Source organism: Fukomys damarensis, unplaced genomic scaffold (genome assembly GCF_012274545.1).
Source record: "Fukomys damarensis isolate Sample0158 unplaced genomic scaffold, DMR_v1.0_HiC HiC_scaffold_6, whole genome shotgun sequence".
In the NCBI taxonomy this organism is placed as follows: Eukaryota; Metazoa; Chordata; class Mammalia; order Rodentia; family Bathyergidae; genus Fukomys; species Fukomys damarensis.
Genome location: NW_022900918.1, coordinates 35,549,929 through 35,574,232, shown reverse-complemented (window position 1 = coordinate 35,574,232; position 24,304 = coordinate 35,549,929). Strand labels below are relative to the sequence as shown.

Here is a 24,304-nt window from a genome sequence, read left to right as displayed (position 1 = left end):
TTTTCTTTAAGTATTTTAAAATTTTTTAGAATTTACTAGAGATGATGACTTTATAAAGATTTAAGGCCAAAAACTTTTTGCTAAACTTTTTAATAAAAATAATTTTTAAATGGAATAAATATTTTTGTTTTTTAAAACAAAGTCCTACACACCAAATATAGTTCAAAATGTTCTTGGTAAACCAGCAGCACTGTATAGACCTAAAAATGCCCAAGATCTCTAGTCACTGTAAATCCACAGCTCACAAATACTCACAGCTCTTATGAGGCCCGTGCCTGTCTCCATTGTGCTTAGTCTGGTATCACCAATCTTGATTGAAAGGATCTGAGCACCAGGAGCTACTCCATTCCGTTCAGGTTCATCTGGAAAATGTCCAGCAGCTATACTGGCTACGTGTGTGCCGTGAGCTCCTAGACACAAAAAGAGGGAAAATGACATGACATTCTCATATATGAAAAGTTTTACCAGAAAATTCAATTTGTGTATTACTTACCATGGTAAAAATAATAAAATAAAAATATGCCTTAATCTATGTATCTAATGACACATTATTTTAATCCTACGGCCATAGTCCACAAAAAAACTTGTTAAAATTACAGTTTTGTTGTCTACATTGAGATCAAAAATGGAAGTCATGAAGGAGATAACGTATTTGCAATGCATATAAATGACAAAGAGCTTCTATCTAGAATGTATAACTTTTCATGTAAAATAAAGGCACACTGAAGAAACCCTTCAATTTTATTAGTCATGCAAGAATTACAAATTACAGTCACCGATTTGCCTCTACATGCATATCAGGAAGGCTACAATTTTAAAGGCTGACAACAGCAAGCACAGGCAGGATGTGTACTGTACACTGCTGGTGGAACAAAAGCCACACACAGGAACACACAATGATCCAGCAAATCTTTCTTTAGCTACATATGCAGCAGTAATGCTTGCATGCATACTGTACACTAAGACATCCACACAAATGCTCATCACAACATTACTTGTACAGCTCAAAAACCCAAAACAACTTCAAGCTGTCAATAATAAATAGGTGTATTCTATACCATCACAGAACTGCATTTACATAGCAATAAATATGAACTGTTTCCACACATGTGATGCTCCACAAACAAGCTTGAACAAAGATCCCATGGCAAAGAACTTACACTGTGTTAATTCTATTTATATCAATGGGCAAAGGTTGAAATGTGAAATTACCACTATTTTATCATTTCTGATCTATAAAGCCAACATCATGTGACCCAAATCACACAGCGATGAAAACCAGGAGAGCAGGACATTTTGGTAGTGGGGGTATTAAGATTACTGAGTAGCAGGAAGTAAGATGGGCTGCTATGCTCTAGAGCATACACTGGATTTGGCACTGTCTGACTTCTGGCTTCTCCTCAAAGTCCAAATTCTCATGAAAGATAAATGCTTTGAACTGACTGAAGCATGAAAGCAGCCTCAACAGTGCAGCTGAAGACACACACAGCACCATGCTTGGAACCACATACTTCTAATCCCAGCATTCTGTGCAGCTGAGGCAAGGGGATGGCAAGGAGGAGCCCAGCCTGGAAAACTTAGAGAGACCCTGTCTCAAAAAATAAAGGCTGGAGATGTAGTTCAGTGTGAAGGCCCTGGGTTCAAGCCTCTGTATCACCCAAAAAAACTACACTCAAGAAAGAGGATTTTCAGAACTGCTTTAGGGAGTGGCGAGAACGATGTGCTACGTGTGTTTGGTGGGGAGGTGGTATCTTAAAGGGGTTTAAAGGCAATGTGCCTTTTTCTGTAATGAATTTTAAAAAACTGAAACATTACACTTTTCAATCACACCTGGTCTGCTATACGTACATCAATGAGGTAAAAGAAAATGAAAAATCTAGACTTTTAAAACCTTTTTCAAGTTTCTAAAAAGACAGGAGTAGAGAAATAGCCCGTTACTATTTGAAGAATACTACAAGAGCAATGACAAACGACTACTGGAGCAAGGCCTAAACGTCTGGACAGTGGACAGCTGGAACTTCAGAAGAAAGGCACATGACCCTTCAAAGTGGCTTTGCCACAATGCTGAGAATGCTTTGCTCCAGCCAACTGCTGCCACGCAAGAAAATATACACCCAATGTTGCCCACTGTGCCTTCCTTACCTTTTTCCATTAGAAACAGGAAAACAAAATTTTAATGTACTCCCTCCCTGAAACACCTTGTCACACAAGACTAGCCAGTGCTCACAGTAAACAAGTGCACAACAGTAAGCAACCCATGCCACACACTGGCGGGATGTGCAGCACCTGGAGTTCTCATCCCCTGATGCTGAGAGCACAAGAGGAAAACTGCTTGAAATTTAAAAGACATTAAATATATACTTGGCCCAAATAAACAAAAACCCTGTTTGCATACTGTCCCCTTAAAGCCTCATGTCATCATGGGTGGGACCTTCAGAAGGGACCCGGACAGAAGAGGCGGCCACTGTGGGTGTGACCCATAAGCTGCATCTCCTTTCCTGTGCTTCCCTCCACTCTGCTTCCAGTCCCCCACGGCCTCTGCTGCGCCCCTCTTCTGACAGCCAACTAAGGGCTGAAACATGGGCCAAAATAAACCTCTTCTTCTAGTTCTTCAGGTGTTGGGTATCTTGTCCCAGGGATGAGTAGAGTGACTAACACACACACATGCACACGCAGAGGTCTGTATACAATGTTGAAACAATCTAAATATCAAGCAGCCAGTCAATGCATAAACAAGGTGCAGCGGACCTGCCTGATGAAATACCACTTGGCAATGGGGAGGAAACTATTTACAGTTACAGGTGGAATGAAAGAAAGCAGGCAAAATCCCCTGTACTTCTTATTCCATGTATGTAAAATTCTGGAAAACGCTCAGCAACCTGGAGTGACAAGCCCTCTCACTGCGCTCTCCTCTCCCTGCACCTACCTGAAGCTACTGTGTAGTCTTTCTGATTTTACACTTTCACCAAACACACTCAGTATACTGTAAACATTACATAAATGTTCTGCCACCAATATACTTTTCATTAAAACTTAGGTATTTTGAGATTTATATAAATGTATCACTTTTGGTTGCTGTACAATATTCCACAGCATGATGAACACGTACTTCTTAAAAATCCATGTTTTTGTAAATGAGTATTTAGTTCATTTCTAATTTTTCTGAATTACAAAGATGAGGTAGTGGGGATGGTTTTACTCATGGGCGAATTATTCATTCTCAGTAGTACATCTGAGACAGAATACCTCCACTGGTCACAATGGAGAGCAGGTTTCCATCATCGTAAATATTAACAGAGTAGTTCAACATCTCTGCTGTTCCAAAAGAGCCATACTCTTGGGCCTCCTTGTAGTTTCTTAATACAGGGGATTTACTCAAGTCCCCATGCTCATTTGAATCAATGCAGGCTCTGTTAATTAAGAAGAAAAAGCAGGCATCAAAATGTATTCATTTTCTTATCTTTCTAAGATCATTTAGTACAGTTTCTCAGGTATTTCCTCACAAGTCATTATGGTTTAGATTTAAAATATCCCCCAAAGTCTCAGGAGTCTGAAGTGTGACTGACTGGCTCACAGGGGCTCTGTGCTCCTTCATGGGTGCCCATGGGGGTGGGGCCTGGAAGGGTGCCTCCCTCCTCCACCTCTTCCTCCTCGCTCTTCCCTGCCGTCACGGTATGACAGCCTTCCCCTGCGGTGCCCTTCCATCACACCGTTTCTACCCAGAGTCAGCTGACCAGGGAATGAAACTGTGAGCCAAAGCACATTTTCCTCCTGTAAGTTGTGGACATTGGGTATTCTGAGCCAGCAATGGGCAAGTGACTATGACACTTACCCATTACTCCACACCTACCACCACAAATATGGAGACTAGATTCCTTTTTCAGGCAGCAGTGAAGCTTAGGAAGGACAGCTCCCAGGAACCAGTGCTTTAATGATGAAGCTGAAATTCCCCAGCAAGTTCCCTCACCATGAAACCTCTACTTACTTCCCTACCCCTCCTTCCACAGCACACTCAAGGGCCATACCAAGCTTCCTTTAATGACCTCTAGTCTCTCTTCTCCACTTCAAAGCCCTTTCCTAGTCTCTCTTCTTAGTCAACTGTGATACCATTCATGTTTCAACATGTTGTTTCTGAGAATCTTTCTTAATGCTTCCCAGATTTGTTCCATGCACCCAATTCATGCTTTCACAGAACCCAGAAGGCATGAAAAAGCCTCTATATGGTCTACCTGGTGCAAAGGAGAAACTCAATGAACTTTTGCCAAATGAAGAATAAATCAACACTGGCAACAACAGTCTCACAGTATATTGCCACACATTTCATAGGTCAGTTTCTTAGTGGCAGCACCAACACGAACTGACTCAACAATACAAGCATCCCATTAAATGTAATAACTGAGCTCACAAGTAAGCCAACAGAGGGTAAATACAGTGTGAACATGTTGCAAGATTAACTTTCTGAAGGTCTAGTTGGCTTAATTCAAGGAGTAGTTAAGCAAATCCAGAGAAAAGAAACAAAAAAGTGGAGTTAGCAGACAAGAGTACATGTGTAAGGGTGAGAAGAGGCTTAGGTGTGATACGTTCCTTGACATTTTCCACATATTTCTTTGCTAATGTTCTATGGCATGAATCCTCTGCTTTCAGAAAGAATCTCAAAGGAAACACAGAACAAAAACCCTGGACAAGAAAACAATAGTCTTTTCTTTATGTAACCTTCTGTAAAGATTGTCTCACCAGCTTTTGCTGCATTTTGAGTGACAGTCAATTTGACACTTTATATGCTGACAAATACTCAAAAGGAAGAAAAGTATTAGGTTGCCTGCTAGGGGTAGAGACAGAGGTGTAACAATCAGAAACGGTACAGGGGGAGGACAGACTTGATGCTCTCTATAAAAACAAGAACCAAGGCACTTGAACAATTTATCACTTTACTTGCCCTCAGAAATGCTGACATTTTTGTAACGAGAAACAGAACATTTGCAGATAGCACCTAAATTTGCCTTAGATACTTTGGAATTTTTAAGATTCTCTTTAAAAAAATTTGGATCTTAGGTCAAAGTTCTACAGGACATACTGTTACACAGAAAAAGTTAAATCATTTCTTGTAGTATCCGGAAGCATTATTCTGCTGTGTCTGTCACTGATTACAATAAAAATTTCTACAGTATTCCTCTGGGATTTCAGGTTTTATTTCACTTAATGTTTGGTTAAATTTCATTACAATACAAAAGTTCAAAAAGAAATCTTAGAATAGTTGTCTACAAACTACTACAAGTGAATGTGCAGTTTATCAATGGGGGTAACTAATGGCCTAAATGTATTAAGGTTTATAAAACATACATGTTTACAACTTTTCTTTATTATAAAGACTGTGATCAAAACTATCTCTAGACACTTTCTGGGAAAATAATTCCAACACATGTGTACACCTGTACATATGCAAAGCAAAGCATTTTTGAAAACGCAAAGCTGCTTTAGTATTCCACATCATCCAGGTTGGAACAAACATACATAGACATTTTATTAGCACGTCAGTCCCAAATGGAGCAGATTTCTCATTAAGTGGAAGATTTTGTATACTCGAAGTCAGGGATGAACGGTTCTTTGTACGAGTGGAAGGCAAGCCCTCCTCTGTGAGCAATGTGAAGAACAGTAATTCTGCAGGGTGCATACTGTGTACATGCCCTGTCTCACGAAACTTTCACACCCGACCAGGTACTCAAGGAAGAAAGAGTTCCTGTTCCCTGAAAGAACCCTACGACACACATACAGCTGATATCTATGTTGAGAACATATTTCTGTTTTCATGAAGAGGATAATCCGAGAAACACGAGCTGATTCCAGAAAGCACATGTGCAGCATGTGCTCTCTTGCTTCCTAGGCGCGGGGATGTGTACATGTAAATCACACCATCAGGTGTAGTAGGAGAAACAGAAGAGCCACATTTGCTGAGTGCTTACTACGTCTAGAAGCACTGAATTTAATGTTCACAAAACATTTTTGAGTACTTTCCTTGTCCCAAAGGTCAGACTAGGAAACAGGTCTGAGGTTTAAACAATGTATTCAGGGCTGCAGAGCTAGGATTCCAACGCACAGACTAAGCTCTCTTGATGACTGTATTTACTGCCTAGTGTAACTTACTGATTCTGTCTGTATTTGAAATATCTTCTTCACTCAAATCTCTTCCTTTGCTTTTAAAAAATTTATAGTGAATGCTGTGTAATGCTTTCTTGCAGTTATTTTCCAACTGTCCAGTTTTAATTCAGAGTATTTACACCTATACCAGTGATCAGTCTGCTACCATTGGTTAATGAAATAACCAACAGTTATTTCAAAGTTTCTTTAAATAAATAAAGGTCATGTTTACTGTAAAGAATACCAATATTTATTACTAAGAAATCAAAAGGCTTGTCCAAAACTACCAAAAGTTGACTTGGGCCTCAGGTAGTTTCCCTGAGTGATAACTCCATCCAATTCTGCAGGTTTAGTGTGCTTCAGAGTAGGTAAAACACCTGAAATGAAGACGATCCACAAAGTGCATAAACTGTACCTCCAGGCTTCACCATCATGCCATACTATGCAGTCATACACAGGGCCGGGGTCACTATATTTTTTCTCAAAAGAATTTAGCAATTCCACTTGACTTTGAAGCTCCTCCTTGATTAGTTTATTTGCCTAATCAGTTAGAAAACAGATTGATATTAGCACATTTTGTACTTATGAACACTGTAGTTTCATATGAAGATATACTGTTAACCTATAGTAAAAGTTTCACAATGGAAAAGCATAAAGAAAATCCGTATCTATGCAATTTGTACTTTAGCTCAATAAGCAGATACTAATTAAACAATATTTTAAAAAATTCTTCTTTTAATCAATCTCTCACTCCATCTGTTTTATGAAAGACACTGCATACAAGCAGTAATAACATGTGGCCAGGACATGTTAGTCACACATGTGTCACCTGTGTAACTCATTTCAAAAAGGAATTCTAAAATCCTTCGACTTTTAAGATTTCTGTAACAGGATCTTCTCTATCTCATACACAGTATATTTCTTAAGAATTCAAATAAATAATAAAAATCATGAATCATCTTATCTCTTTAAAATTTTTTTTTCCAAGTTAAATGTACAGATTTAATAGACAAGCTAAACTTCGTGTCAGCTCTGTGGTCATGGGTAGAGTGAGTACTTTAAAACACATTACATAGAAACTAGACGACAATTGGCATTATTATGCGTGACCGCCCCCCCCAAACATGTCAAATCTAGAATATAAGCTAGATAGGTATCCAAACAATTAGGAAATAAAATAAAGCATAAACTGGCAGATATAAAAGCACAGAAATACCGAAACTGAGGCAAATACATTAAACTCCATCAACAACATGCAATTTAAGTTTAAGAAAACTACAAATAAACAACAAAAAAAAAATTACCTCAACTCACTACATAATTACAGTATGAAGATCCAGCAGGGATTGACAATCAGTGTGTGGGTCAAATCCACCCTGTGACATGGCTGTGTCAATAAAGTTTTATTGGAATACAGCTACGCTCAATCATAGGCCCCCTTACATATTGCCTGTTTTTACGATAGAAGGGTAGACAGAAAATGCTGAAAATACACACTATCTGACCATTTCAAAGTTCTACCTCTGATCAAGAGCATTTATACTACTCAAAGTCAACTTGCTTTCTATAGTGTGCTACATTGTCCTGAAGCCAAGAGGCATGGATCCAATCCTCTTTAGTCCTGCCAGTTACTAGCTACACAGTCCTGAACAAGCTACCTGTCCTCATAAAAACCCACTGAGGCCACGAGAAAATGGTAGGAGAAGAAATGATAATTTTGGTCAGTGGTTACCAAACTTTATTCCAAGACAGATTCCAGCCTATTTATTAAATCAGTGCCCTAGGGGATGAAGCCGAAAATTCTGCATTATATTTTGAAGCTCCCTGGGTGATTTGGAAATAACCAACCAGTCAAGCATCGTAGCATCTGAGAAGAAAAGAGCACACTGTCTAATTTTGGAAACAAGGAACATGCTGAATATGTTAACGAGGAAGGAAGTGTCTGAGGCCTCATGTAAAAAGAAATGTTCGCGTAAGACAGTAGGCTGAATCATGTGACATCCCTGGTAGCTATCCATTCTGATAAACAAAAATGGCAAGTTTGTTTTGATCAAAGTTTTTTTGTGATTAATATTGTATTAAGGTTGTTTATGGTCACCTAAATATTCCTAGTAAATAAAATTTTGATTTTCATGTTTAAAAAATTCTATTATGTTTAATTTTTATTTATTCACTATATCTAGCAATTATCCCTCCTTAAAGGAAACAGTCAATTATAGATATTTTTGGCATAGAATGTAAAAGAATGGATGACATCTAAATCCCTCTTTTACAAAGTTAGTTGTATATATGTAGTATCTGAAATTTCACATTTAATGTGCCTAATGATGAAAAGTTAAAGTATATATGCTAATTTAATAGAAAACTATACAGCTGTTAAAACAGATGTAAACTGGCCAGTGGTTCCCCACTCCAGCGCTCCCTACAGAGCTTTAAAGGGTCTGCCTTCCTTACAAGATCTGAATTTAATTCCTCTCTAGGACACAAATACCAGCAGTTTTAAAAGTTCTTCATGTGATTCAAACAGAAACCACAGCTCAAAATCACAAATATGATTCTGTTTTTTTTAAAGAAAAGGTACACATATGCACTAAAACTTCAGCAGGATAAGCAATGAGCTGTGGTGTCACCCCTGGGGAGGCTTTTTTGTTGCTACTTTACATCCTGTGTTGTGTGAAGTTGGCAGCTAGCATGTATTTTCAAGACAGGCATTATTTTCATTTTATAAAATGATTTAAAAAACTTAGTGGGCAAGAATGTAGAAGAATGTGTTCTGTGATATACCTCTTGAGGGAATATGAATTAGTACAACTGCTTTAAAGCCCATCAAAAAGATATACCCAAGAATGTTTAAAATTGGATCATTCTCAATAGTCAAAAGGCAAAAATAAAACAAGCAGCAATCTGCAAAATGGATAAATTATAGGGTATCTGGAAAAGACGGTAACAGAACAATGAAAATGAATGTCAGTGCCCTGTAACAGATGAGTATCACAACATGATAAACAAAATAAACTCTGTATAAAAGATGGTATCTTGTACTATTTCATCTTACAAAATTCCAAATAGAAAAAAATCATTCTATTGTGTTAGAAGTGGCTGCCTTTGTGGAGGAGGAAGAGAGCAGCAAGAGAGAGATTCCCCCAGGTGGCTTATGTGACAGAATTCACAATTATACACTTACAATTTATGTACTTTCACTTACATATAGTAGACGCTGATTAAGAAATTTTAAAACTTGGAGAAATACATATGCAAGTTTCCTTCAACATAAACAATAAGGGCAAATTGGTTAAAAAAATTACTGCACGTAGAAGAAAACTGAGAACGAAGAAAACCTGTGAAAGCTCAACCTACTCACTCCCTAAGATGTCTAAGTAACATGGTTCTGGGGCAAAGTCTAAATAAAAGCAACTAGCACCAACTTGGGAAGAGCCGTTGCTGGCAACATCAAATTCTTCCTGTTTTCTACATGCATCTGCAAGGGCCACTCTGTGAACAGGATCCCAAATTTTTTCCTTTCGTTCTTTCTGCAAAGACAAAAAAACTACTTTACAATTAGGCTGACAAATAGTTCGGTAAACCTAAATAGTCATTTATATGTGGACCTTTTCGGCAGTTGTGATGCCACAAGGTTCTCACACAAGGGTTTAAAAAAATAATTTCTAAGGAAGTGAATAAATGAAGTTATTGACTTCTGAGTAATGATCAATTATTAAAAATGACTTAACTCATTATAATTAAGATTTAAGAGAACAAGTTTGCCAAGATACACCAAAATATATATTTATAATCCTATCCTCCAATTTAAATTCTCCCCATGAGAAAATGAAAATAATGGAAACAGTCTCTGTAGATGGAAGGTAGGGAGGGATTAAAGGGAAGGCAAGGGGAATGGGGAAGAAAGAAATAAGAACCAAGATTCATTATATAAAGGTACAAATTTCTGACAATGAATGTCATTACACTGTATACATTAAATGTACCAATAAAATTAATTTTAAAAATTCTCCCTGTCTCCAACAATTTATAGTCCACATCAGAAAACCAACTGAATTTCCAGTCATTTAAAGTAAATGCCCTATCTCAGGCCCATACAAAATTAGGAAATGCTGCAAGCAGAGAGTAGAAGACAACTACAGTTGCATTCTGATGGAGGGCAGGCTCCTGCAATTTCCTTCATCTCTAGTTCTGCTTTTTCAGCCTCTTTTATTGGATAGGGGTTTTTGTTACAGAAATTAATTTTTGTCTTCAGTATCTGTAACCTACAGTGTCTCCCCAAAGAAGTCAGCTAGTTAAATGTATTCTTTCCAGTAAAAAAACTGAGTTGGTGAAGTTAAAGGAAGGGTCCAGTTTAACTTAACCATCTATATTTCATGTGAATTTGAACCTCAACATGATTAGTTTCAACATAGTCATATCTATGCATTTTAGCCTGAAAAAAAATTGCCCTTAGCCTGAAATTTTAAAATAAAATAGTATTCAGTCAAAGTTGTGTGCTTCAGAGTAACTTCCAGTTCACAGATCTGGTGGGAAGCAAGTAACAACACCGTGATGTGATAATATGGCTACAAGTCTTATTCATCAGGATCATTTCAAAGGATTTTGTTTTACAGTTGAAATTCTGGACTTGTGCCAACTAGTAGGGTCATAGCAGTTTTCTTAACTGGCACTGTCCAATATAGCAGTCACAAGCCACATGTTGTTAAATTTTGAAATACTAAATAAAATTAAAATCCTAACTCCTCAGACAAACTAGCCACATTTCAAATCTCATTAGCCACCGGGACTAGTGGCTCCCCTAACAGTGTTAAAGGGCAGAAACTGAGCTCTTCAAGTATTTTCACCATCAGCCAAAGCTCTGAGGAGCAGCTCTGCTTTACGCAGGCCCCTCACCACTCTACAACCCCTTCTCCGCCAGACTTGCGCTTCTCACACCTGTGCTTCGCCTCACCCGTGAGTAACCCTTTCCCGAGTGCTGAATGATGACTAAGTGGAAGCAAAAAGACCAGCAAACACTAAGAAAAATGGCAAATTACAGAACCTGCACGAACAGAAGTAACTAAAGAGATCCGGACTTCAAATTAACCATCTTTAACCTTTTCAAGTAAAAATGTCCTCAAAAATCAAATTAAATCTCTCCAGCATCTCCCAGAAAAACACAAATACACAAAATTGGAATTTCAGTGTATCCAGGTTCCCATGCACCTAAGATTAAAACCCACTACTTTAAGTGGGTAACAATCCACTGAACAGAATCTTTAGTCACTTTTCAAAAGCTACTCAGCTCCCCCACCCAAATAAGTAATAGAGTTAAGAACATATTCCCCCCCTTTGGTAGGAATAAAATTGGAGGAAGCTGTAAGTCATTGATACTGGGTTGTATATTACCTGTATCCTTTCTTTGAGAGCTTTTGGGTAGAAGTCATAGCCATTTTTTATGCCAATATGATATTTTCCTGAAGGATTTGTCCAGCTTGCAGGAATCTGTAAAAAAAAAAAAAAAAAAGTAAATTTTTCACTCACTAAATGCTTCCCAATGTCAATGACAGATCACTGAAGGAAAAATGTATTTTACATCTACTCTAACAGCACTCCTTGGATAAGCAAGCTAATGTATTAAAGAAATACTTTTAATATTCTTAAGTAGTCACTTAATATCTCTGGCTTTTTTTCACATCCAGAAATAAGATGTTTCAACTACACTTCCTTTAATTTATACAATGCTTCAATGAGTATTTTCAAAATACACTACTGCATTAAACCGCAAAGACCATTACTAGTTTTTCAATATCATGACACCTGCTGTCTTCCTTCATCACTGTCCTAGTGCATCAAATACTGAGAAGGGAGACAATTTACAGAAACTTCTGCATTCTCAGATTTCCGGTTAAGAAAAATAATGACTGAATAGTGAGATCCTGTCACACACACACACACACACACACACACACACACACACAAAATGACTCTTCTCTACCATATCACAGGGATAATGCATAGATTCTACAAAGGAAAAAACCCTATAAAATATGTAAAATCAGTTGTATATGCTTTGACTATCTCATAGTATTTAAAAATAACATAAAGCTTTTGAGTCTGAACAACAGGACAAAAAATTGAAACGTTTCAATGAAAGACCAAAAATATTCAATGCAAGCATATGGGATTTAAAGTCAGACAAATGTGGCTGTGAACGAAAACTCTTACCATCATAGACTTACTACATTTTTTGTACAAGGAAGAAAAGAATCCCTACTTTATGATTACAAAGAATAATAAAATGTATTGGGCATCAACCTAAAATATCAAAATGTAGCTTATTCATATTGTTTGTTAACCTCTGGACGCTAATTATGAAAAGCAGCTTTGAAATGTGTAGAGGTTACAAGGCTGAGCTTCGACCCCTCTGAGCCGGCTGACTCAATCCTCACTTGTGCAGTATCTCTAACCCCACTCATTTATATGTGTCTCTCATCCAAGTATTTTCCTTGCAGAAAACTTCTGGGTGAAATTTTCTCACAATTTGTTTTAAATGTAGGAAAACAAACATTAAAGGCCTACATGACATTAATCATTTCTGAATCAACTAGATGTCTATGGAATGTGAAATTGCAAATACAATGACCTGTAAACCAAAACACTTTATTCAAAAGTTATCAACCTTCTTTAGAAAACAGAGTCTTTAATGTTCTTTCTCCAAGCCCGTAATGTAACAGAAACAGTGAGAAAGTGCTGTCAACAGCAACAAATTAAGTCATCCGCAACCCTCACTAGTTTCACCGCACAAAGCTCTGCAACCCTTGGCTCCTGGAATATGTATCATAATGAAAATACCACAACAGACATAATTCATTTGTATTTAATTGTGAGAACAGGCTGCAGGATCCATGGAATTAGATATATCTCAAACTGTAACCTCGAATTTTCCATAACATGAAGCCAAAATAGTTATAAAATTAGCCACAATAGTTACAAAAAAAAATCAGAGAATGTTATAATCATAGTCACACTGTCTAACCTTAGCCAAGTTAGAATAAAGCAAACTTTCTGAAGCAATTATAGAATATTATTTTATATATCTGAGTATCCTATATAATTGAAATTATTTTTGGTCTCTTTAAGAACCAAAGCTTGGATTTTGACCATTTCAAGCTGACACAATGCAGTAAGACTGATTTTCATATGATATACAAAACTTCCTTAATAACTACACCTCATTTCTCTGATTCTCTTGAAGAGATGGTACCTATTCGAGCATTTTCTTAAAGAGCAAAGAGCCATTACAAGCGCTGCTGCACCGTGCAGTAAAACCTTGCCGAGGTTTTTGGCTCAGATGGTGTCGGCCTTGCAGCCTCCTGGCACATGCACACCACTCTCTCAGCTGTCGCTGCCTTGAAATACTGTGCTATCTCTGCAGTGACACTCAGTTAGCCTAGATTTACCCTGTTTTCATTTTTTAAAAAAATTTCAGGCTAAATAATGAGGATTGGAAAAATGACTTCAACTTATCTGTGGTAAGAGTTTTTCTAAAATGCTACTAAAATTAGAATAAGGGACAGAGGGAATCATCCAAAAACCTAAGAGGGAAAGAAGAGGAAATGAGACTTTAGAACATTACCACATTTTGAAAATTACAAAGTACAAAGAAGCTGAAGATCTGTGGGGAGATGATGGAATATTAATATGTGGTATCAAGACACTGGGTCTTTTTATGGAAAAAGGAAACAGGATTCTACTTCAAATTGAGCATAAAACTAATTTCAGTCAAATTCTACAACAAATCTGAAGAGAATAACCGAAATTCTTTAGACATAGAGGACAATGTTTTCATGATTTTGAGGGTCAGGAATTCAAGATGTTTTGAAGAAATATTCAACTAAATATAAGAACTTCCATTCATCAAGATATATTACATGAAAAGTAAAAATGTAAGTACAAAATGGAAGAAGACGCCTGCAACACATACAATGAAAGGGAAGATAAACAATATATAAAGCCTAAAACTGCTATGAAAACAACTCAGTAGCATTAAAAAACAAACAAACAAAGGCAAATGAACATTAATCTCCACAAAGAGAAAAAGAAAAGTTTAAGCACATGAAAAAATGCCCAGTCTCATTAGTAATTAGGGAAAGGCAAATTAAAAGCACAATGTGATACATTTGGATTCCAGCACATTTTAAAAATCAGAGTCTGAAAATACCAAGTGTCAGAAGGGCAAATCTGCTTGGCACGACTTGGTGACCTTGTCTCATGACTCAGCAATCCCACTTCCAGACACGCCACACATATGCGGATATAGTATGTGGTGTTCACTGATATTTTGGGATCCTTTAAAACAGTATCATAATCTTACAGCAAAACCCACCACCGAAAGACCCTATCCCAAAAGAGAAAGCTGAGAACGTCCGAATCCTGCACTCTCGCTGCTGTCCTGATAAGCAAGAGTATGAGATGACTGGACATCTAAGGAAAATATCTGAAGTAAAATAACACGCTTGGGGCCGGGGATTTAGCTCAGCGGTTCGGTGGCCCGCCTTGCAAGCGCAAGGACCCAAGTTCAATTCCCGGTACCAAAAATAAAAATAAAAAATAAAAAAAAATAAAATAACAGGCTTAAGAAAAGAGAAAAGGAAGAAAGGACAGAAAAGGGAGGGTGAAGAGGAAAGAGGGAGAAAGAGAAGGAAGAAAAAACAGACTAAGGGGAGGAGGGGGAAAGGAAAGCAGAAGAGAAAGTTAAAAAAGTTGAATAGAAAGAATAGCAAGGAGGCAGAAGCTAGAAACAATGAAAGAGAGAAAAATTTAAGAAGATAATTCATATTCCCAGAGATAAAATGTTACATACATGATACAAAAAAGCCCTGAATGAATATGAAATTGCAATTTGCAATTTAATTCGCAATTAAAAATAGGCAAAATTATAAAAAAGAACAGAAGGAAAACGATAGCAACCTTTTGTAAAGGGAGAGGGGAGAAAGGATTGAAGGGAAGAGAGGGGAAAGGGGAAAAAGAACTAAGATACATTATGTACAGGTACAAATTCCCTATGATAAATGTGATCATTATGCATGTCAAAGTGTACCACTAAAATTAAATTTCAAAAAAATTTAATAGGAGTTAAAAGATAATGTTGAGAAAAATCTTTGGACTCTCTCAGTAAGGAAAAAAAAAAAAAAAAAAAACAAAACCAGGCAGTCTTCAGGTTGATTTCAAAAATCACAAAACTGGAGAACAAGTTCAAGAGGTCCAAGGCCTAAGTTCAATGTCCAATTAACAAGAATTCATGATTAAAAACAACAGAAAACTATTCAAAAGACAACATAAGAAAATTTCTTGGAAATAAAGGATTTGAGAACTAAATCTTAACTTGACAATATATAAAACAAGAACAAAGTTGGCAAACAAAAAAAAAGCATTTATATGCTATTTAAAACTTTGAAGAAAATTTAATGTAGTAAAGATTAGCCTGATTAAGCTGAAATCAAAAATCAAACAGGGCATTTAACTTTCCTTGTCCAAAGCCTTGTATAAATACGCATCTTAAAATTATGCAGTCATACTTAAAAGAAAATTTAAAACTGCATTATACTGATGGGCTGAGAATACCAAATAACATAGCTAAAGAAATATTATCAAATAGAAAAGATACAAGTATAACTTTATCAATGTTCTGATCTTATTAAATAAGGATTTTACATATAATTCTACCTTTAAGCACTAGTAACATCAGCTCATGTGGTTTATTTAAAGTATGGGTTACTATAGCTATCTAAAAATAAATGACTAGTTATAATTATTTATATGGTTCCAAATCTGTAAGACTTACTAGGAATGCTCTCTAGTTTCTCAGGGTAACTTAATTCTCTCCAAACTAATTCTGCTTATCAGTTTAAAAGGTAGAACATCAAAAATCACAGTACAATACTTGCCATCCTCCACGCTCACTAGATACTATTTCATGAACTGTTTTATGCTTTTGTTATTATTATTATTGTTATGATTTGGGCCTAGATGCCCCCCCTCCCAAAGCCTCATGCAGTCTCATAGGTGGGGCTTTTTCAGAGGTGGCTGGACCTCGAGTGTGATGGTGGACTGATTCATGGTGCAATGCTAGGATCAAAGGCACTAGGATTAAGGGTGTGTTACCTGCCCTAAGAAGCCTGGATAAGATAAGGGACAGAAAGAGCTATGGTCATCCTTGTTGCTTTGATACTTTCTGCCTGCCAGGAACTGTTTTACCTCTGCGATGCCTCTCTATCATGTGTCACCCTGCCTTGGAGCCAGCCGATTATGGACTGAAACCTCTACAGATTGTGAGCCAAATAAACCTTTGTGCCTTTAACTTTGGGTGTCAGATTATTTTATCTCAGAAGGGAGAGAAAAGTAACTAAAACAATTATCATTTGCAGTACAAGAGATTAAGCCCAAACCCAAGGCCTCACATATGCCAGGCAAGTGTTCTACACTGAGCTACAATGTAAATCCTTTTGTAATTATTTTTTATGCTTAGCTTAGCTAAGCTTTTCTATCAAAGATACCAGAATGAAACAAAGTCGGCCATTTAAAACAACAACCATTATGACCTAAATATTCTTTCATGGTCAAGTTCACTGAAAATGACAGGAGAGGAAATGATAAAGTTAAAACTATATGTGATCACTTTCTTCAACTTTCTATTCAAAACTTAAAACAGAACCAACCTCATTGAAAAAAGAATCTCAATTTTAAGTACTTTATTAAACAATAAAACAATGGCTCCTTCTAACATCAACCCAATGACCTACATCTGGTATTTATAGTCTTAAGACTTTTCCTCTTAAGTGGTTACTAGATTCATTGACTCATTTCCAATCAGTACAATGAACAGGTGTAATGAAGTGATGGGTTGTTGCTTCTAGGATTATTTTGTAAATGGTGGGTTGTCTCTTTTAAGATTATTTTGTAAAAAGACCATGGCTTTCATCTTGGACACACTCTCTCGGTTCACTCACCCTGAGTGAAAAAAGCACTGTGGAGATGGCTCTGTGTCCTACTTATAACTGTGTGAGCAGTGTGGTGTGATGGTCAATGATGTGCAACTTCACGAGAAATCCAGAACTAGGGGTACCTAAGTCATACTCATATTTCTGACTCACAGAAACTCTGATGTAATAACTTTTTCTGGTTGTAAACCGTGAGGGTTGGGGGCATTTGTTATGCAGCAATAGGGTAACTACTATCTTGCTGCCAAATGTAAGCTAAAACATCAGATGCATTGAGGTGACAGTACAAAAGAAAAAAAGAAAAAAACAAAACAAAACAGAAATTAGATAAAAGCTCTGACCTTAAGCACTCTTCCTGAAAGACCAATAATTTCACCATCCTTTGGCTCTACTTCTGTAGCAGTATTCACATCGCCACTTCCTGTTGTATCAATGATATCAATGATTTTTGGTTTTCCGTCAGTTGTAACCTGAACAGTGAGACAATTAAAACATAAATTACAGACATTAAGTTTTATTCTAAAAGAAAGCAATGCATGGCCATAGGTATGCATTTGTATTGTATAAAATTTCCTACAAAATTTAACAAGAGAACTGAACTGTTTTAAACCAAAAGCCTAACACATACTAACAAAAAATTTACTCATGGAAATAACACAGAATCAATCCTTCAAGTGGTTTCATACATTCATTTAACACACAATTAAATCCTATTTTAGGTGTTAGGGATACAGCACTGATCAGCACACAAAAACCTCTTGACTTCAACGATCATATAGTGCGCCATCAATAAATATAACAGTAAAACACAGAAAGGAAAAGTAAGCAGGGATACAATGTGATGTGGGCTTTAAATTTCAGCTGGTCAGGGAAGCCTTCCCGAGAAGGTCTGAAGAAGGTGAGCTCTGGGCTGAATAAATACAAAACATTAGCAGACAAGTGTTTATTTAGTATGTTTCATTATTATTTACCACACTACTACTTCAAATTTAACAGGTCCCAAGTTCACACTTAATTATGTTCCCCAATACGTTTTTCTCTGGGCTACAGTGTCTCAAGAATCACTACACAGCCAGATGCTCAAGCCAGGCACTAAAGTCCTCTGACTCCAGTTTTAACCTGAGGCCAAGCTGTCAGAAGTCCTGCTAATTCTTCCCCTAAAACAAAGTTCAAATCCATCTCTGATTTTCACTAGCACTATTTCAGTCCTCTAAACCACTGGCATCTCTTGCCCTCACAATGCAGAAAACTTCCTTGCAAGGGTTTCAGGGCACACTCCTGGCCCCTAACAAATGTAGTATTAAAACAAGCTGCATTTTATCAATCTTTAAGTCTTTCAGTGAATTCAAAGAGCACTTGAAATGTAAAAAAAATAAAAACCTTGCAAAGCCTGAGCCCTGCCATTCCTAGTCACTCACAACCCTCACACATGCTCATCTCCTTCTGATTCCTGGAACACACGAAACCCTTTCCAGCCTCATGACTCTGCGCAGGGTCTTTCTGCCAGAAACTCTCTCCCAAGATTCAATCTTCTAGTTCAGTTTTCTAGTGTAGCATCCCCCCTTCAGAAAGCCCTTCCTGGTGACTTCTTTTAAGTGGTCACCATCTGAAATTTGCCTCTTCTTTCACACCGTACCTCGCTTCCTTCATAGAACATACTTCAATTTGCAATTACACAGTTTGATGATTTTTGTCAGTTTCTCTTCCATAAAGGCACAACTATGTTTTATTCATTAATATACATCCAACACATAACAGTGCTTGCTAGGCACCCAATAAACATTTTAAAATTACTAAATGATCCAACATTAATGACTTAGCATCAATTTTAGTGTTGGTTTCTTGCCAGGTACACATTTTTGTTGAAGCCATTACATGACTGCTATGGGAAACAGTAGTACTGTATTTCCTAACTCTTTGCATAGGAAGAATCATCTCTGAGCTGGCTCTTTCCAGACTAGCTTTGCAAAGAGTTGCTACATTCAAGAAATGTGTCCAAAGTAGGAAATCAGGAATAAAATCAGGCATAAAAACCATCATAAAAAGGAGGATTACAACCTCAAAAGACAGGTACGTAACACGAGCCGAGCATGGAACAGTAGCGCAATCCTTCAGACCTCTGCACCACCCGGAGAACTCACGGGCTTTAAGGCAACACCCGATGTCCATTTCTGGGAGTCTTCCTGAGCAGCACATGTCCCTCCCCAATAACACGTACTCCTCTGCAGAACACACAAAGCTCTGCACTCTAGACAGACCCAAGAAAGGGGAGAGGAATTCCCTAGGTAAAAAACGAAAGCACCCTTCTTTCTTCACAAGGCAAAGCAAGGTGGTGCAGCTGGGGGACCACCCATCTTCCTCCAGTCATGCTGCCACAGAGGGGCCATGAAGGCCACTGGTACAGCTGTTCATTTCATGAATGCTAATTCTTTAGTTAGCTGTTTATTTTTTGCTAGGAATTACATACAACAGTAGTAAGAATACTGGAAAGTATGAAGGCTTAAAATTATAATAAAAAAAACTGCAAATCATCCAAACTGGCAAAATTAATCATGTTCTGATTCTGAAAAGATAGGCTAAGTATTATCTCAACTAATAAAATAAAAATAAAGCAGCAAAGCAAAATGTAAGAAAGTCTACCAAAAAATGGAAAGAAGTTAGTATTACCCCCAAAATAAAACTAGCTAGGCCATGTACTAATATAATTTATTTTAAAATATATTCCAAATAAGTATGTAATATGAAAAAGCAAACAACTTCAGCAACTTAAAATCAAGAAAAACAAAAGACTACTACTAAGTCAGATAGATTCTTCTCATTAGAAACCTCATTATCTGTGTATGACCAAAGGAAAAGACCCTAAGGGAATTTAATGACTTATTAACCATCTACTACTTCCACAAGCTTTACTTGTAAGGATCTCTCCCCTCACACTCTTAATACACACATTCTTACAAAAAATTCTTGTAAGTGCAATTTTTTTACCACTGTATTTCTTACTTTAACATTAAAGGCGGCTGGGGATTTAGCGCAGCGGTTCGGTGGCCTGCCTTGCATGCCCAAGGAACAGAGTTCAATCCCCGTACCAAAAAACAAACAAACAAAAAACATTAAAGGCAACTACTCCATTGGAGAGAAAAACCAAGACTCTTTTGGTAATTCTGAGGATCCAACCCAAGGCCTCACACATGCTGGGCAAACACGAGACCGCTGAACTCCACTTCCCTCATTGGAGGTTTAAAAAAAGGAGACAGCAGCATTTAACGTAAGAAAGAAGGTAGGTTTTAAATAAAAGGCCAACCATGAGAGAATTCTGTAGCAGAGCTTTGGAAGAAGGAAACTGAACCGCTAATGCTGGAATTGCATCCTTCAGCGCTGAAGAGGGAGAAGAAGCATCATACAGGGTAATTACCGATAGTGCCACGGCAATAAGCCCTGTGTTCCAGGGTGGGGGACAGCGAAATGGGCTATGCTGCCTTGATCAACGGACAGTCTAAGGGCTTTTGCAGAACATCAAGAGCCCAAATTACTTTAGGTCTTCACTGTAAACACCATGGTGGAGGAACTGAGGGATGGGAGCCGATCGCTAAACACTTAAGAGCAGACCAGAGCAAGGGGGTGGAGGTGCCTGCAAAGTACCCTAAGTAAAATAAAGTGAAATGCATATATACCTGAAATTTCAGAAGAGATACTGAACATACTCTCTTAAGCAAGAGACAATTCCATAAGCAAATAATGGGCTTTTGTTCTGAGAACATATAATAATCTTTGCTTTCAGAAAGTTTGTTATGTATTGAGAAGACAGATGACTAGAGATAATTATAACATAAGGCAGTTAATAACTGTGGTTGAAGACAGTATGAAAATACATAAGAACACAAAACCCAACTTTCAGTTGGTTTAAAAGGTACGATTTTAAGGTATGGTTTTAAAAGGTTTTCCTCCAAACCCAACTTTCAGAAATGAGGGAAAACCAAATGAAAGACAAGTAATAAAATTAAAATTAGTAGCCAATTACAAGTAAGAAAGAAGGTATGGTTTAAAAAGGTTTCCTTCCAAACCCAACTTTCAGGAATGAGGGAAAGCCAACTTAAAGACAAGTAATAAAATTAAAACTAGTAGCCAATTATACATATGATAATTTATTGTACTCTATTATATTTCAATGGAAATATATACTTTTATAGGATTATTTGTATCCTCCTGTCTCAAATCTTTTATTCTCCACCATGAAATTATACTTCTCCATTATGCACATATACACATTTTTTCCATTCAATCACAGTATTTAGCATTACAAGTAAATTTCACACACAACGAACAGAGGAAACACCGAGTGATTGTCTTGCATGTGCTAGGTAAATACTCTCCCTTTGAACTACAACCCTGGCTTTACACAATAAATTTTGACATAAGCTTTCAAATAATTTTAACTTAACCAAGAAAAAGGTACACGAGTGGAAACAGTAAAATGAAATATTTAAAACGCTACTGGAGAGATATGAACAACTTGCTACGAGAGCAAAGAGGGACAAATAACTCTTAGCAGGGATTCAGCCTTATTTATCTTTGAAGCCACAGCCCCTAGCACAATGGGTAACATATACACATAAATATACTGGAAAAGGTGAGTGAATTAAATCAACCCAAAAGGTAATGGGGCCAACACCTAACACTCTTGTAAAAATTAAGCAGGGGCATACAGGTGATTGTAGATTAAACACTGCAAGCACAGGTGTATGCTGGGAAAAGACTTGCAACATCTGGGTGAGTGGAAAAGAGGGCAACGTTCCAGGGCAAGCACAAGTGAAGCTGGTGGGAGGATGGACATAAGAAATGGTGGGAAATGACACGACACACAAGGAGGCGACAACAGAATGCTGAAGAGTCTTAAAAACAAAGTACACATTTTTGGAATTTTTTTCCTCAAAAGCAACTAGGATTCCAAAATGCTTTTGTTTTGAATGAGAATGTAATACAAGATTTTTTATTTGTTTGTTGTGTTTTTTAAAGAAAAATTAGTTTGGCAATGTGAAACATGGACCTAAGACAAGCAAGCCTGGTGGCAGGGAGACCTACTGACTCGGACAACCTCCACGTGCGTGGAATCCGGACTCTTCAGCTCTCACAGGCCCTGCCTCCCCATCAGTCTCAGTTAAGTCACCAGTTTGCAGGGTTTCCACCAGATAATCCAGCCAGAGGCAGGTGCCTGAGAATCTTCTGGGGAAATATTTAACCATTCATGTAAGCACTGCTCCTCTCAAGCTGTCCACCTTCCACTTTCAATGTACACAGAGTCACCACAAAAGAGAACTTGGCCCCAGGAAGGCAGCAACCCAGTTCGTGCCTGTGTCCCCAGTCTTTATGGAGAGCTCATCTGGCTTTCTCAATGGCCAATTCAGACCCTCTGCCCACTTCTTCATTCTTCCCTTCCCTTGTATTTCTATCCGCCTTCTTTACTTTCCTCTTATTACGAGTGAGCCTGTCATTTCTTTTCTTTTCTTTTTTTGCGGTACTGGGGATGGAACTCATGACCTTGCACTTGTGAGGCAGGCACGGTGCCACTGAGCTAATTAAATCCCCAGCCCTCCCATCCACCTTCTTTACCTTAATGGTGTATACACAGATCCGTAAAATATATTTGTCAAAGCTCAGAGGGGGGAAAAAAAGGCTTATAAATTCACTCATTTATTTGTGGACCACCGTTCTGAATTTAAGTGACTGTGATTAGGTTAATATCTCAGAGTTATGCTTTCATTTTAAAATTTTGCTTGAATATGTTATTGCATGCAAATCTCTAACACATTTACACTTCTTATAGTTGGTGTGTAAAGACAGCATAAACGCTGACTAGAAAATATTTAGTTTAAAAATTAGTGCTTAATTTTCTTGAACATTTTAAAAGCAGTCTTACCAATTTTCATTGAATTGGGGTGAATACTATCGTTTCTTTTAGGAGAGTAACAGAAAATTTTGATAAGCAGATCTGGAAATTTTACAAATTTCTACTAAGCAGTACAGCTCCAAACTTTTCTGATCCTCTCATTATCCCGACAAAAGAACCAGTGAGCCACTTAGCCAGCTGTTCTCCTCCCACTTATCCCTACAAAAAGTAAACACACACCACGGCAGAAGCATTACTACTCTATAATAAAGCCTCAATGAAGTGACGGTAGCCACTGTATTAGGACTTCAGCGTTATTTATAAGCGAACAGATAATCAACTACAGTTAAGAGGCGCGAACTCATCACCTGCTCCTCTGCTAACTGGTAGAAGCTGTCGGGTTCCAGATCAGTGCCAAAGAACACCACTGAGCAAGATCCCAGAGGTTTTCCATAGCCTGACCAGCCTGGCCAGCCTGGCTTCCTCTTTCCCTCCAGAATTACTCTCTAACCTCCAAATGCCACCACAGTTATCAGAGAGCACAGTAAAAGGTCCAGAAGAAAAGGAACTTCTCGGGGGGGGGGGCGAGGCAGAGAATTATTAAATATCACGGTTTCACGTAGAAAGGGGCCAAGATTCAGAGATGAAGGCCTGCTAAGGAAGCCACTGGCATATCGTAGGTTTAATCAAGGGAGATTCCGGGATATGGATCTTCAACAAGGGTTATATTGTGCTTATCAGTGGTCTTCTATAAAACGCCAAATTTGCCAAAGTTATAGTTTAGAGACAGGATACTTTTAACAGACTTAAGAAGAATGACCTTTCCAAACTGCCCCCTGATCTAAAGATTTTTAAGGATCCGCAGGCAGAACTATATTTTAAAAACCCATCACTGAAGTGTGTTCTCTCGTGTTTTGAGGTTTAAAAAAAATCAAGACTGATTTCTTAAGGCCTGAAAAGTTCCCCCAAAACCAACGAAACTGACTTCCCCCAACGTCAAAGACTAAACCGAGAGATCAATGCCACTAAACAACACTGCAGAACGCTTAAAAATAGAATCACCAAAACTCTCAGAAGAAACAATTCCGGAAGTGCACCGTTATCTTCTGGAAACCCGGCTCCGGTGGGGCACAGATAGACTACTCTTCCCAGAACCGAATCTCCGGGACCCAAACGATAACCATCAAGTTCTGACAGCTCTCCGGCGCATCCGTTCTGTGCCCCTAGCGCACCGTGACAAACGCCGTGAGGGCCTCGCCTAATGGTCGGGAGGCCCCCAGCCCGGCCAGAGGCCCAGGGC

General features: G+C 37.9%; 1 protein-coding gene across 9 annotated transcripts in view; it reads right to left on the bottom strand.

The window, feature by feature from the left end:
- Positions 1-24,304, bottom strand: part of Tpp2 (tripeptidyl peptidase 2) — a 70,950-nt gene that overhangs the window by 46,230 nt on the left and 416 nt on the right. For all 9 annotated transcript variants that reach the window (XM_010604628.2, XM_010604630.3, XM_010604629.3 and 6 more), the window contains exons 2-7: positions 17,462-17,590; positions 11,527-11,622; positions 9,561-9,665; positions 6,551-6,675; positions 3,247-3,410; positions 256-410 (exon numbers count right to left, since the gene is read on the bottom strand). In XM_010604628.2, coding sequence (XP_010602930.1) covers positions 256-410; positions 3,247-3,410; positions 6,551-6,675; positions 9,561-9,665; positions 11,527-11,622; positions 17,462-17,590 — 774 coding nt within the window. The remainder of the gene's footprint in view (positions 1-255; positions 411-3,246; positions 3,411-6,550; positions 6,676-9,560; positions 9,666-11,526; positions 11,623-17,461; positions 17,591-24,304) is intronic.